The sequence below is a fragment of the Betta splendens genome, chromosome 5, assembly GCF_900634795.4.
Source record: "Betta splendens chromosome 5, fBetSpl5.4, whole genome shotgun sequence".
NCBI classification, from domain to species: domain Eukaryota; kingdom Metazoa; phylum Chordata; class Actinopteri; order Anabantiformes; family Osphronemidae; genus Betta; species Betta splendens.
The window spans coordinates 8,111,573-8,126,790 of NC_040885.2; the positions used below are offsets into that span (position 1 = coordinate 8,111,573).

At 44.2% G+C, this 15,218-nt stretch overlaps 2 protein-coding genes across 3 annotated transcripts; both read left to right on the forward strand.

Moving 5' to 3' along the window:
• The first annotated feature begins 1,709 nt into the window (after positions 1 to 1,709).
• Positions 1,710 to 5,147, forward strand: LOC114855197 (keratin, type I cytoskeletal 18-like). Of its 2 annotated transcripts, none has more exons than XR_003785895.2 (7): positions 1,710 to 2,225; positions 3,496 to 3,578; positions 3,678 to 3,834; positions 3,931 to 4,095; positions 4,178 to 4,303; positions 4,482 to 4,762; positions 4,876 to 5,147. XR_003785895.2 is itself a non-coding variant. In XM_029150131.3 (7 exons), the coding sequence occupies exons 1-7, from the start codon at positions 1,809 to 1,811 to the stop codon at positions 4,913 to 4,915; spliced, it is 1,209 nt and encodes a 402-aa protein (XP_029005964.1). In that variant the 5' UTR covers positions 1,711 to 1,808; the 3' UTR covers positions 4,916 to 5,147. The 2 variants fall into 2 exon arrangements, 1 of the variants encoding a protein (XP_029005964.1); XM_029150131.3 differs by having other exon boundaries at positions 1,711 to 2,225; positions 4,482 to 4,702.
• Positions 5,148 to 5,752: 605 nt separating this feature from the next.
• eif4ba (eukaryotic translation initiation factor 4Ba) lies at positions 5,753 to 14,664 on the forward strand. The gene is made up of 15 exons (XM_029150127.3): positions 5,753 to 5,898; positions 7,724 to 7,864; positions 8,541 to 8,746; positions 9,012 to 9,128; positions 9,292 to 9,346; positions 9,458 to 9,604; positions 9,769 to 9,906; positions 10,102 to 10,266; positions 10,461 to 10,755; positions 10,879 to 10,967; positions 11,070 to 11,331; positions 11,410 to 11,447; positions 12,891 to 13,020; positions 13,402 to 13,474; positions 13,769 to 14,664. The coding sequence occupies exons 1-15, from the start codon at positions 5,886 to 5,888 to the stop codon at positions 13,844 to 13,846; spliced, it is 1,947 nt and encodes a 648-aa protein (XP_029005960.1). The 5' UTR covers positions 5,753 to 5,885; the 3' UTR covers positions 13,847 to 14,664.
• Positions 14,665 to 15,218: the final 554 nt, after the last annotated feature.

Here is a 15,218-nt window from a genome sequence, read left to right on the forward strand (position 1 = left end):
CTCACCATTCTGAGTGAAGTGTGTAAAATAACAATAAATAATTGGTATTCGCTATTTATTGCATGTTATCTGACTAACCTGCAAAACACTATATTTAGTTTGACAAACTCCTTTCTTTTTTTTCCTCCTTTAGTAAACCCAAAGTGAATTTCTACCTTTGGTGTATTGAAGTACTGTAATGCATAAATATGTGTGTGTATATGCAAATAGCTATTTGCCTGTATACATAGAGGTGTGAGGGCTCTCTTTCTGTGCTGCAGAAGGATGAAACCTGAACAAACGCTGAGGGAAGTGAAATCATCAGACGGCCACACAGCTTGAAAGCAATAAATGTCTGATAAGTCACATTAGTTTTGTAAAGCTGTAGTTTCCGACATCTTGCTGTGTTTTACTATGAGTCACAGATTCCATCTTCTCTTTTCTTCTCTGCAGATGTTGTTCTTCCTAAGCCAAAAAAAAACAGTGAAACAGGAGAAAAAATCAGCAAATGCTGATATGTTACAGTACATAACATAATGTTACTGGTTAAGCTAAGTTCCTGTTTCTATTTGTCAGTTTCCTTTTCAAAGGAGGTACTGGAAAAGTGTTACCAGCACACATTCAACCAAACAGGTCAGTGTAGACAGTTATATGCTATGAATCACATTAGAATTTGTTCCTCATTATAACTAGTGGCCAAACTCGTTCTTTTGTCGGCCTCTGTGCTCTGTGTGTTGCCTTTCCTTGTTACTGACTATTACGAACAGAGATCAGTAAATAAATTCTCAGCGAGTGACTGTTTGAAGGTCGTGTGAAGTGTGAGAAACGGTGAAACCTAATCAGCCATAAAAGGTAAAGTTCAGGAAAGAAAAGAACCGGAGCCGTTTGCCATTAAACCCCGGGGGGCGAGAATTAGCCCTCACAAAACCTGTAATGTGAGTTCAAGCTAAAAACAAACCTCTCTGTTTGATGACTTGACATGGAAAAAATGTTACATTGCAAAATACCTGAATCTCAAATACAATGTTTGTCTCTGGGTGTAAAAAAGTTGCCATCCAACGTTCTTAGATCGTTATCATGGCATATACAACACACACATGTGCAGGTTAGCGCCTGCTGCCCTCATTCGATGAATGGGGGCAGATTCTCTTACCGTCCGACTGTCCTCAGTTTGTTTCAGGTATCCTTTGTTCCTGAGCATCTCTCAGCTTGGGTGGATCCCTTTAAACCTCACCTCATGTGTCATTGTTAACACTGCTTTAATGGGAAGACTAAACAGAAATCTGTTTACTTTGGTGCGTCGCTGACCACAAACCTAGAAACGATGCATTAAGAACCAGACGCTGTCGTCTTGTTTGAACAAACCAAAGGAACTTGTTTACATGACTACAAACCAGCAAACATCTTCTGCAGAGGATTTCCCCACTTTAACTTTATCAGCATACTCTTTTTCCTGAACTTCTTGAACCCACATGTGATATTTGTACTTGTGCTAAACGGATCTGCTGTGGTTGACAACGTATAAATGTTTGTGTGCGTGTGTGTGTTTTCACAACAGACGGTTTGATCTGTATTTCCATAGAGACAAAAAAACACACTGTGAGCTTGAAAAAGGGAACATGTGGGTGAATGAGCGCAGCACAGAGCAGGGAGGGGGGAGGTTAGAGCCATGCAGAAGTGGGCAGGGTCTCAGAGACCAGTTGTGATTAAGGGAGAGCAGGAGTATAAGTTTCCCACTTCCTGCAGCCAGCGTCTCTGTCTACGCCAGCCAGCCGCGAGCCACCACATCTCATTCGCTCCATTCTCCGCCGTGCCCGAACTCCTCCAGCATGAGCTACTCCTACACCCGGCCCATCTCCCAGCACCGCGCCGTCAGCATTTATGCCGGTGCCGGAGGCAAGGGGACCCGCATGTCCATGCCGTCCCAGCGCTACGTCCCGCTGGCCGCTTCGTCAACATCCTTCAAGCTGAGCAGCGCGATGGGTGGCAGCTCGGGCTCGGGCTTTGGAGGCGCTGGGGCGTCCGCGGCAGCTGGGGGCAAGGCCGGGTCTTCTATCCTGGGCAACGAGAAGGGGGCTATGCAAAACCTGAACGACCGCCTGGCCAACTACCTGGAGACGGTGAGGAACCTGGAACAGGCCAACAAGGAGCTGGAGATGAAGATCATGGAGGCTCTGGAGAAGGGAGGGCCCGACACCAAAGACTACAGCAAGTACGAGCCCCTCATCAATGACCTACGCCAGCAGGTAAGCAGGGATTCATATGGATAGGTTCAAGTTGACTGGAAGAAATATGAGACTTTATTGCACATGATGGGAAAACCGGTAAATGGTGGTGAGTCACTGGAATTTGGTTTGTTAATTAAAAATTAATTCATTACTCAGTCTGAGTTAAATATTATATATCTCATTGGTGTTGGCATCGTTTCTCCTGGGTTATCACGTTTCCTGCTAAAGAATAAAGGGTGTGGTTGCTGAGCTCAAGTTATCCCTGTGTAAAATGCACAAACTGGCCACAGCTTCCTCTGATGATTCACCAACACGAGGGCATCGTCACGAGATGCGGCGAAGCAGAAAAGCTCCCAGACGGAGAAGCATTTGCAAAGGGTTTTACTAGTAAAGGGTTACTCCGCGAGCATGCAGTGCTGTAGGAGGACCTCGATGTGGAACAGATGTGGGCTAATGACACGCATGCACACACACACACACACACGCACGCACGCACACGCACGCACACACACGCACGCACGCACACACACGCACGCACACACAAAGGATCCTGGGCTGCCTGCGGGAAAGTGTGTGCATGTGTGTGAGTGAGGACACTAGCCGTACAACAATCAGCTCTAGTGAGTGGAGTCAAATGTCACATTCTTCTCCAGACTCCACTTCTTCATAGTAACATAATGACACATTGATGGTGGCACTTTTTTTTCTGAACACCCGAAGCGATGCCCATTTCCTCCGGGGCGGAAGCCAACGTGAAAACTCACAAACACACTCACGCACAAAGAATGCGGCTGGCTCTGCACAAGTAAACGCTGTGATGTATTAAAAAAAACAGAAAGATAGACGCACGGAAGGATGAAGCACAGCTACAAATAAAACCGGAGAGAAGAAAAGTCCGAATGGCTTGTTCTGAGTTAAAAAGCCGTTTTCCCACCACCGCTAAAACAAACCAGACTGCGCTCTGGCACAGTGTCCTCCCTCCTTCCTGCTTCTTTGTGGTTGACTGTGTGCTACTCTGGATTCAACCACGCTGTGGTATCATTGTGCAATACAAGGCTGGGGTTGCAATTGTTACATAAGCAGCACAAGGTATTAAATGATATGTTTCATTTGTTCTGCAGCAACGTTGTCTAAAAGCACATGATAAGTTATAATCTGAATGAAGAGGCTACTGTGCTCCTTCAACCAACCAAAGGGAATATTGCATTTTTTGGTGTATGACTGTACAAAGGATGACTAATAACAAGTAATGGAAGTTGTTTGGTCATAAGTTATTCTTTCTTTTCAGATTTTTGACAGGATAACGGACAACGCTCGTCTTGTGCTTCAGATCGACAACGCCCGTCTCGCTGCCGATGACTTCAAAGTAAAGTAGGTTGTTGACTTTCTCCATCGGATCACTGCTTTAGCGGCTTTTGACTCCAGAACCCGTGACTGTGAGACTCTGCTCGTGTCTGTGTGCACCCACAGGTTTGATAATGAGATCGGAATCCGCCAGTCGGTGGAAGGAGACATTGCTGGACTGAAGAAGGTCCTCGACGACACCAACATGAGCAGGATCAACATTGAGAATGAGATTGAAGCTGTGAAGGAAGAACTTCTCTTCCTGAAGAAGAACCATGAGAATGTGAGTTGACATTTAAGTCCACTGAGTCCATTTAAACTGTGTCACGGCCAAGAGTCTTGTTTATTTCCCCATTGCCCTGCGCTGTCCGTCCTCTAGGAGGTGATGGAGATTCGCAATCAGATCTCCCAGTCAGGTGTGCAAGTGGACGTAGACGCTCCCAAAGGTCAGGACCTGTCGCAGATCATGGAGGACATGAGGTCCAACTATGAGAAGATCGCAGCGAAAAACGCAGAGGACCTCAAACGGTGGCATGAAAACCAGGTAACGAAGACTTAAAGATGCAAAAAGCCAACAAATGCACAGATTGTGTTGAAATGACAGCTCAACACCGTTTCTTTGCCAGATCGCAGATGTTCAGGTGGAGGTTTCGCAAAACACAGAAGCTCTTCAGTCGGCCCAGGCTGAGAAGGGGGATTTATCCAGACAAATACAGACCCTGGAAATTGAACTTGCTTCACAACAGAGCTTAGTAAGTAGACACCAAACGTGTTTTTATTATAACTTCAAATGGGCTCAGTACATTTGAACTTTTTTCTAAATATCAATTTTCTATAAAGCTTGGAACTTTCCCACGTTTTAAGTAGGACACGGGGCATTTGAAAATATTTTGGCAACTCACCAATTCCTTTTTCTCAAACCGTCATCAGAAAGCCTCCTTGGAGGACACGCTTCGGAACACGGAGCTGCGAAACAACATGGAAATGGAGAAGTACAACAGCATCCTTATCCGGCTGGAGGAGGAGCTGACCAACTTGCGCGCAAACATCCAGCAGCAGACGCAAGAGTACGAGGCCCTCCTCAACATGAAGATGAAGCTGGAGGCTGAGATCGCCACTTACAAGAACCTCCTGGATGGTGGTGACTTCAAGTAAGAGCAATAAAGAGACGTAGGTGAAAAAAAGCAGCTGGATGTAATGAAGTGGTGGAGGTGAATATTCAGTTTAATTGTTATCACGTTTTGCATGGCCGAGTATGACAACGTCGAGAATTATTTCCAGTTGTGCAGAAATATCAGAATGTGTCCTCTGTGTTTTTGTACAGGCTCCAGGATGCGCTGGATGAACTGGAGGGAATGAGCTAATTAAGAACAAAGAATCTGGGGCCAAGCCGACAATGAAAGCAGAGCAAACCACAACTAGCAATCATGGAAAACGGTTTCCTGCTCATCCACTCGCTGGGATGCCTTCCAAATGACTGAAGCAGTTATGAATAAAGGCGTTTCCTCAAACCACTACAAAAGCAACCATTGCCCAACCTGGCAGCAACATAAAACATACTTACAAAAATAAAACTACTTGCTGACAGTTGCAAAACTTGTGTGTTTGTGTAGTACTTTGGCTCAATGAAGAACAGTGCATCACTGACATGATTTAAATAGACAGATGAAATTATTTTATCTTGACGTAAAATCTTAAAATGAATTGACCTCATGCACGTTCCCAAGTCACTCACACCAGATGACATGGTATTTGGCCATTATACAGTAAAATAGCTGCAAATATAGCCTTTGTCCTTAAATATTACCCAATTAATATGTTATGGTGTTAACATGATGTTTCTCAATAGAATCACACTTGTTTTTATCTAACATTTCATTCCTACTCAATGATTAATGACTGGGTCTTTTGAGCTCTAGATTAAAAAATTCTAATTATTTTGTGTGCAGCCTAAACTGACTGCTTTTTTATTTGAAGTAGTCAATTTTAATTGATTTTATTGGTTTTAGTGTGTTATTATTCACTTATAAATAAAAAGCACATGGAAATAAACATTGCAAAACGTATGCAATGCATATTCAGGCATCAACCTGAGTTCTCACATACTGCAAAAACATGCGGTTCAAATCCTACAATATAAGAAGAAGAGAGGAGGGGGTTTATTTACACACGACTGATAGACAAACGTAAAGAAAGGAGAACGTCAGCAGAGCTCACGCGGGCCAGCGAAGGAACAAGGGAGGAGACAGACGGCCCCGTGAACGGCGATGCGCGCTCCCGATGATAAACCTCTGACGCCTTCATCCGGGAACTACTACGAACTCGTTCTCCAACATGGCGGCGTCAGGTGAGGTTTATGTGGGTGAACGATCTGTGTCGGTTGGGGTGAATTTGAGAGGCTAAAACGCCGGTTTGATCAAACGCATTAAGTTTTCGGGTTGTTAATATCGTGTGGCTTATCGGTCGAGCTAGTTGTCTGCGTTTACAAATACGTTTGTCGGTTGTTTTGGCCTGTAAAAGCACCGATGCTGGGTGAAGACGAATGAACGAGGCGACTTACACAATTTGAGCGTTTTCACCCACATGTTACACGCGTTTCTGTCCTCTAGAATTCGTTTTTTGGCATTTATGTTATCTACGTCCGAGTTTTTGCTATATTAGCTGGATGGGACATTGTTGGGAAACGTTTCCAGGCGCACGCGAAGCTGCCACATTGTAGGCTAGGACTGTAGAGGAGCTCGCCGTGGCGCTCAGCGAAGATAAGCACCCGGCGCAAGCGCGTTTCTGGGAGGAGGGGTTGGGCCGAGGAGTCCGGGCTTCCCGGGGAGTCTCCCCACGTGTGCAGCCTGGCTCCCTGAACGCCGCCGTTTGATGAAACGGGACAGCTGGGCTTCTTGGGTCACATCCTAAACACTTCCCTGGCGGTGTCACAACTTCGAGCCGTCCCGTCCCGTCCCGCCAACCGAGCCTCCCTCCGTTGATGGCGCACTTGGATCGCGGTCCTGCGACGTGCGCTAGGCCTTAAAAAGCTAGCCAGCCAGAACCGCAGGGATACTTCCCCCGGCAGCACTCGTTCGCTGACTAAGCCCGCATGGGCGCAAAGACAATAGAGATCTAAGTAGGCGTCAAGCAGTCAGCCTGGATGATTAGCCTTAACAGTTAGCAGGTTAGCCCTTTAGAGCTAATGTAGCTTTAGCCGTCGGCACGGCCAAAAGTTTACGCATCTCCTCGCTAGCTGATGTCACATTAGTGCGGAGCCCTGAGCGAACTACAGCAAAGCAGTATATTATTCGTTGGCTACGGGGACGCACAGCCAAGAGCTGCTAGTTGGTAAACAATGACTTAGCATTGTGTACTAGGAAAGAGCATCACCCGTGTTGTTATCTATGCGCAGGTTTTGTAACGGTGTGCGTAAAGAATGTCCTGACTGCTGTTTTTTTTTTTTTAACAAAACACTGGCAGACAGCTTTGTTGCCTCGGACCAAAACAAACCCGACCCGCTCAACCGCGTTTAAAGCCCCCATGGGCAACTATTTGTTTACCAATCAAACAAACACTGCGAGGAATTTTCTGCAGTGGATGCACACCAGGCGTTGGTTTCTGCTGCATGGTGCATAGTCATGGAGCTCCACGAATGGAGAGAGATGAGCTAATGACCCGCTGCGCATTGACAGTTGCACACGCAGACCACTCCCTGTGTGTTTACTTTCCAAAAGCAAAATAAGTCCGGGCTTTTGTTATCGCCTGCACACTGCAGTCTTATCTAATTTGGCAGTAGAGTGTGCCACCGCTCAGCTCTGCGAATAGTGTTTGTTTGTGCAAAGATGCAGCTGTCCACACGAGTGGAGATGCATACAGAGGTCTTTTTGACTCTCAGTCAGTAGTGTGTCAGGACACAGGGCTAAAAAAAGGGTGACCTTTTATTTGTGTGACATTGTGATTTATAGAATTATTATTTGCATGCCTTCTATAGCTATGCCCAATCCCAACGTGTGTCCACTGTCAACATCTAGACAAAAATCACATGTTGTAAATGAAGGCTAAAATTCCTATTGATCATGGGCAAATTGATAAAGGCCTTATAATGTGATAGATGTCTACATAGATAATCGACCCCCTAATGTAGCATATGTCTCACATAAATGATAATTTACTGTTTGTTTTTCTTATAGGTAAGAAGAAAAATAAGAAGGGGAAGACTCTCACTCTGACTGACTTCCTGGCAGAGGATAGTGGAGGCAGCAATGTGCCACCCAGCTATTCAGCCAAGTCCACTAGCTGGGCTGATGAGACTGATGACCTGGATGGAGATGGTATGCACTGTCTTGTTGCTCTCTGGATATTTCTCACTTAAATACAGAATTTAAATTGATCAAAGATTGCAGTCATACAGGTCTGGCTGCTGAGTAGTTTAGTGAAACGCTTAAGTAAATATAAATGTCTTTTGGTTTGGTTTTTACTTGATAAACACTAATAAGCCTGGTGTTGGCCCATGGAGCAAAGACAGTTAAACATCCTTCTTTTATTTTAAGGGAAAAAACTGGTCATAAAAAAGAAATGGTCATTGTTACGTTTCAGGAAGTTTAATGTTAGAGCTGCAGCAATTTATTAATTTCTCAACAAAATGAAGCAGTTTTACTGTAATTTTTGTTCATTGTAAACAAAAGGCTAAATAGTGACTAAAATGTGCTCACAGTTAAAATATATAATTGTGGACAGAATATGTCTGTATCGTTGAAGTTTTTGTTCAGCAAAACATCTTACTTGGAGCCGTGACTTTTGAGTACTTGAATGTTTTAACTGATGATGATGGTGATAATAATAATAATACATTCTATTTATAATTCACTTAATATTTAAATAAAATCTCAAGGTGCTACAATTCAGTTTGATCCAAATTTTTAATCCGTAAAATAATAGAAACATGAGTCACGAGATTGAGCATTGTTTTATACGTATTTTAAGTTTTCCCTCTGCTCATCTCTCCAGTATCAACTTCGTGGCATACAGAGGAGGATTCATACCGAGCACCGCCCATTGACCGCTCCATCCTGCCCACGGCGCCTCGCTCAGCCCGTGAACCAAATATCGACCGAGCCCGTCTGCCCCGCAGCCCACCGTACACGGCTTTCCTGGGAAACCTGCCCTATGATGTCACTGAGGAATCAATCAAAGACTTCTTCCGCGGCTTGGCAGTAGGTTTAAACAAGCACACGCGCTGGGCACCAAATAAATCTCAAAATGTTGTACTGTAATGGTTTGTGACACAATCAAAACCAATATTGTACTTTTATTTAGTCCTGGAGCAGAAAGTGTTCACACTGGTGGGCTTTCCTCCATAAGTCAGCCAGTTTACTTCATAATGTCCTATTTGCATACTAGTGCATCTTGAGTCAATTATGACAGTTAGTCTCAGCTTAGTCCATTCTCTGTTTCATATGTTCTTGTCTTCATCTCCAGATTAGTGCAGTGCGTCTGCCCCGAGAGCCAAGTAACCCAGAGAGGCTGAAGGGCTTTGGATATGCTGAATTTGATGATGTAGAGTCACTCCTGAGAGCCCTGAGTCTCAATGAAGAGGTAAGATGCAGCACATCTTTGTTTTGGTTTCATCTTGAAATAAATGGGTATGCACAATGTTTTACTGCACAATTGAACTGTAGGTTGGCAAAATAGCCATACTAGAAATAACTAGAATATGAGAGAATATAATTTTTTGTTGTCTGTAATTTAATGCCAACAGAACCTGGGGACCCGAAGAATCCGTGTTGATATAGCAGATCAGTCTAATGATAAAGGTGTGCTGCTATTTACCCTCTAACACTTAATACTACTTACCTACTTCTTTGCCTTGATAGTCAAGGAATAGAAGCTTAAAAATGCTTTTTTCCCCTATGTTTACCCCTCAGAGAGAGACAGTTGTATGGGAGGCAGAGACAGGGACAGGGGTGGACGGATGGCAGACATGGGTCCTGACAAGACAGACAGTGACTGGAGAGCTCGGCCAAGTGCAGATGATGATGGACCTCCCAGGAGAGATGATGCCTTTGGAGAAAGTGAGTCCAATATTGTATTGTTTTAGCACCAGAATTTAGACTCTTTAGATGCTCTATGTATTCTTCATTCATGCAATTTCATGAATTTCAGTGAATTCATTTAAATTTCATGTACAATTAAGTGCTGTGTTATTCTATGTGTAAAACCTAATCTCTCATCTCAGGATCGCGGGACCGCTATGAGTCAGATCGTTACAGAGATGGGCCCCGACGGGACAACGATCGTTATGAAGGAGGTAGAGACCGGTACCGGGATCGCTATGACGACCGAGACCGCAGGGAGCGCTATGACGACAGAGGAGGTGAGTAGTTACGTTTAGACTATTGCTAAATGCATGTTTATTGTTCCTCATCTTTAATTTTTGTTATTTGTTATATTTGCTTAAAGAGCTTGACCTTCTGATTGTGCAACTCCTGCCTTGATTGGGAACTTTCCCATTGGCTGACTCATGTCTTGCTGCTTTATTTATTTCTCACCTGCTCTGTTGCTGTCCTAGGTTTTGACTCTCGTGGCGGAGGAGGTCGTCGCGCCTTTGGCAGTGGTTTCCGGCGTGAATACGATGACAGTCGGGGTAGCAATGATCGTTACGGGGACCGGGACCGTTATGCTGATCGTGAGGACCGGTACGAAAGACGGGAGGAGAGGCGTGAGGAGAGAGGAGGTGAGAAATAATCATGAATAGTGCTTAACTGATAAGCCCAGATAGGCAAACTTTGAAATTGGTGTATGTGCAAGAGTATCTTGAGTATTTTCGATGTTTTACTTAGCACAACTTCAAATAATTCATCTTATTTCTAGTCGCACTATTATGTTATTCACTTTATATTAACCTTATGCTTCCTGTGCTCACACCAGCTCCTCAGCAGAGACCCAAGCTGAACCTGAAGCCCCGTAGTGTGCCCAAGGAGGACGAGGGTAGCAGTGGGGGTGGTGGTGGTGGTGTTGGCGGCGGTGGTGGTGGTGGTACTTCCCCTGCTGCAGCTCAGCCCCCCAGCAGCAGAGCTTCCTCCATCTTTGGAGCAGCCAAGCCGGTTGACACAGCAGCCAAAGAGAGGGAGGTAGAGGAGCGGCTGAAGAAAGAGGAAGAGAGATTGCAGAGACAGCTTGAGGAAGACAAAAGCCGAGGACCTGAAAGAAAGATGCGTGACAGGTCTGGAGTTTAAAATGTATATTACATGTTTGCTTGTTTTGGGTTTTGGAGCTTTGAAAGTAGCAGGTTTTAAAAAGAAAATGTTGTTGTGGTTGTTACTAATTATTTTTTGTTTGTTTTCAGGGACCCAAGCTGGCGCAATGAGGAAACTCCTACTGAGCGATCCCGCACAGGAAGTGAGTCTTCACAGCCTGGAAGCACTTCTGGAAGAGGTGAGGCATTTGTTAGATAGATCAGACAATGCTATTTTTCATACCTGCATTAAAATTAACTTAATATATTTAGAACAAAAAAAACACTTCTTTCCTCATCAGGGTCTCGGTGTCGAGACAGTGAGCGCTCTGGGGAGAATGAGGTTTTCAGTGGGCGAGAAGGAGATCCCTCCTCCCCAGTGTCTTCCTCTCGTCCCTCCTCTACCAGTTCATCTAAGGAGCCACTGAAAGTGATGCCAGCGCCACCTCCTAAGGAAAACGCCTGGGCCAAGAGAAGTGCCGCTTCTACAGCTTCTAGTGAAGGTGAAGGGAGACCTCCAGTTTCTCCTGTGTCCCCAGGTGGTTCAGCTCCTCCCAAGCTCAGGTTAGAAGATGTCTTTTAGCAGTGTATTGTACTTGTTTTGTTGCCTTGGACACTTCTGACTGCTCCTTTTCCTTTTAGCTCCCCAAGTTCTGCAGATGAAAGAGGCCCTGGAAAGGGTAAGGCTGTGCGAGTGCTGGGTGTGCCTACAAATAAACTATAAACAAATCATCTCTGTGTGACTCTGGCACACGTATGAATGAACTCGAAGTAGCTATTTGTATTGACACCTCAAGACATGAACATAGTCATCCACAATAAAATCCCTCTGAAACTCAAAGGCCAGTATACATAAGATTTCAAACCTGTTTGATAGACAAGAAAAATGTAATTAATGCAGTTATTGGCGCATTTAATGGTTTCTGTATGGTGGCAATTTTTAGGAAATCTCCGTCTCTTAGTTGTTCTTGAAACTTTCAGTGTGCGTATTTAAAGAGCAATTCATCTAATGGGATTAGCTGTTTCTTGGCTTATTTGGCACTAAACCTATTAACAGACTGGTTTTAAACACAACTGTGTCATGAGACTCAATCTACTGGGACAGGTAGATGATTAAAGTTTCTGTCTAGGGACATTTGGAAATGCTTCAGACGATGGTTCCCAAATGTTGGAATTCAAAATCTTTAGGTTTTACCTGATCCTTTTTAAGAGCTCTGGAATCTTATGTTTTCAGTTCTACATTGAATAGCTGAGGACCAAGTTCTTATGCGGATAATATACAGTGAAGTGTTATTGTTTTCATCACTACGGTGTCCTAAACACGATGAGCACAGTGAGCAGTAGGCACTCAGACAACTGAACTCCATCTTCCACTTCCAAGTATGTTTATCTCAACACTAACACTAGTTTGTTTTTTTTATAGCAGAACAGGAATCTGAGATTCAGACAGAAGTGCTGTGTTAGAACATATTTCAGACTCTTCAGGCACCGTTTTGCCTCTTTGTTTTGGTTCAACAATGTGGCTGCTAAAGCTATAGGAGAAACACGGTGACATAGCATTAGATACAGTATGCCCTATCTTTCCTAATGCTTGACAGCTGAGCAGGCAAACAGCCCAATCAGCACAGATGCTGTTACACCGCTTGTGTCCAACTTTCCTGTTACTGCCTCAGAGCTGTGTTGTGGCTGTTCTTGGTTCTACTGAATCTTCGGGATTTTTGAGGTGCACTTAAAAATGATGTGCTGCCGTAAATCTGATGTGCAGCAAATTGACTTCTGATAACTTCAGGTGAAGCTACTGTGTGCTAGCTTGTAGCGTTAGCCGTGCATGCTGCGTTGTGTTTCAACAAATGTCTTTGGACAGTGGTTCTGGTTTCGATGGTGGCTGGTACCCGATTTTTTTGTGGAATCTGTTCTAATTTGGACCAGAGTTCCGTTTCTTTGCCCTGCTTGAACAGTCAGGTGCAATTGTAAAACAGATGGCTGGTGTTGCGCACCTCTCATTTGGCCCTACATCAGTGACTAACACTGTTTGAATCCAACCCAGTGGCTTTTGATGCTGCAGTGTGTTGTGAGTGTAGCTTACGCCTCCCTTCACTTAACTGTCTGGCTTCTCTTTTAAGATGAGAACAAGGCTGACGGTATGCGTCGGGACCGGGGGCCCCCACGGGCACGAGGGGGCCCTGCAGGGCCGGGAGCGGGGCGGGGCCGAGGAGAGGGGCCCAACAAAGACCGAAGAAAGGAGGCAGACAGGTCAGCGAGACCCTTCAGTTCACCCAGTGCAGGGAGGAGGGCTTGTGTTGGGCATCTGTAAAGAGTGGCCTGTTCTACAACTGGTGATGGTGCTGTGGACCCTGACTACTACACCATGATGTCTGCTGAGTGGCATGAGCATTTAATGTTATGCACATTAACATTATTGCATAATTGTCAATTTAAATTGGAATTTTAAGCACTTGGTTTCTTGAATGAAGGCAACATGGTATGATGATGGGGCCACGCAGGTGCCCAGCAGTTGATGAAAGGGGATTTTGAGCATGGCTTGCTCTTAATTTTACCTATGTAGGTTTGAGGAGTCGAAGGCAACGAGCGGTGCCAATAAATTTTAATCTTCGTGATCATTCTGATTTGTAGAAAGGATAACAGAAGAGACCGAGACTCCAGACCACCTCCAGAGCCAAAGAAATACGAAGAATCACCAACCCCTGTACGTTGTTGACTGACTGCTGTCAAAGTGTGATTAAATCTAAACGTTTTTTGTAGTAAACCCTTTACTGAAGCCTTTAGTTGTGTCACCAGAGCTTTCCCTGTAGAACGGTTTTTAAAAATAACTGCCAGTTTACCGTGGATGAGCGACCGATTATGAGTGTCAATAACGGTCCACCGATGTTTCATGCTTGAGTAAATTGGCATCTTTTGTTATTATGTATTTTGATGCTTTACGTTTAGATATTTAGCATTCAGTGCTGTCATATTGACTTTTCTGTTGTGCCGTTTTCAGAAGTTCAGCTCAGCCAGTAAATACGCCGCTTTGCTAATGGACGGAGACCAAGGAGACGACGCTGAGGACGTAGAATAGAGAGAAAATAACAAGACCAGGGCTGCAAGCGCAAGAAGAGGCGAAAATTATGAATGCAGAAAAAAAAAATCTCACACAGCTTTTGAAAAATCTCGTCACATGAAGAGGCTCCAGGGAGGATGTCACGCCCTCCCTCCTTCAAACCTGTCGTTTACTTTCAAATCTCCCAGCCATCCTCCCTCCCCTGTCCCACCTTCAGGACTTTTCAGGTTCTAAAGAATAGTCACATACTGGACTTGTTTTAAATGGTAAAAGGAGTAGCTGGAATATGGAAAGTGATGAATAACATGAATTAATTGTAATAAATAAATGGAAAAAGTGGGGAATAACGAATTTGTATGTTTGTGGGTCACAAATGTGGCAAAGTTGACGCTTATGATTTTGCTTAGAACAGTGTTTCCACATGATGATGATGATGGCTTGATAATTTACATAATTCCTACATTAAATGCACAACATTTGTATTCGCCCTCTGTAGTTATTAGTATTGGATCTTATCATATTTAATCATTATAATTAGCCAGAGTCCTGTCTTCCAATACTAACAGTCATCATTGCTGAGACCTGGTTAATTTAAAAAAAAAAAAAAACAGTTGTGTATATTTCAACTCCTTGACATGTTTTCCAGTCTTTCAAGAGGTCTGTATAATTCTATTGATTGAGTTAAAAGCAAAGCTGAGACACAAATCTCACTGAGAATCCAAATGCCAGTCTATGCTCCCCAGTCATTGTACAAATGTTTCAATATTTCTACGCCTTCTGATGAAATGATCACATCCATTAAAGGCTCGTGAAGGTCTTGCTTCCAGGCGTCTTAACCATTGTCTGCAGCTGTCTGAATCATTCCTCAATTTCCAAATGCAAAGGTCTGGTGAAGCTTTGTCCTCACCTGTGGTAGAATTGCATCAATCTGTTTGTATTTGAGACATTGTGTACATCACTATAAACACATTCTGGATTAATGGAAGTTTAAAAAAAGGCTAGTTGCATCACTAGGTACATCTCGTGTGCAACAAATTGTTTTCCTCTGCTAGCGGATCTCCTGGTGTGGTCTAAAGGGCACAAAATGTTTCTTCAGTCTCGGCCCCCTGCTGAGGGCCAGACTCCCGGTGGCAGCTGGTTTGGATCCTGCTGAGCCCTGCGTCCCACACAAGACAGATCATTTGCTGTTTGGTACGTTTTTAGACTCTTCAACAGCAGGTCAGTCTTTACGGCAGACATCAGCAGAGACCGGCGTGAACACTGCGTCTTGTCTTTACGTATTATGTATTACTCTGTTATTTACTGTGATGATCGTGTTCTACTACAGCTATTATGTACATCAGTACACACAATACACAATGTACTTATATTCAGTAGGTTTAAAGCTGTA

Excerpts from the sequence above, each read along its gene's own strand:
- LOC114855197 (XM_029150131.3), top strand. The coding sequence starts at position 1,809 with ATGAGCTACTCCTACACCCGGCCCATCTCCCAGCACCGCGCCGTCAGC. Across the intron at positions 2,226-3,495 it reads TCAATGACCTACGCCAGCAG|ATTTTTGACAGGATAACGGA; the intron begins GTAAGCAGGGAT and ends CTTTCTTTTCAG. Across the intron at positions 4,096-4,177 it reads AACGGTGGCATGAAAACCAG|ATCGCAGATGTTCAGGTGGA; the intron begins GTAACGAAGACT and ends TTTCTTTGCCAG.
- eif4ba (XM_029150127.3), top strand. Across the intron at positions 11,448-12,890 it reads TGAAAGAGGCCCTGGAAAGG|ATGAGAACAAGGCTGACGGT; the intron begins GTAAGGCTGTGC and ends TTCTCTTTTAAG. Across the intron at positions 13,475-13,768 it reads ACGAAGAATCACCAACCCCT|AAGTTCAGCTCAGCCAGTAA; the intron begins GTACGTTGTTGA and ends TGCCGTTTTCAG.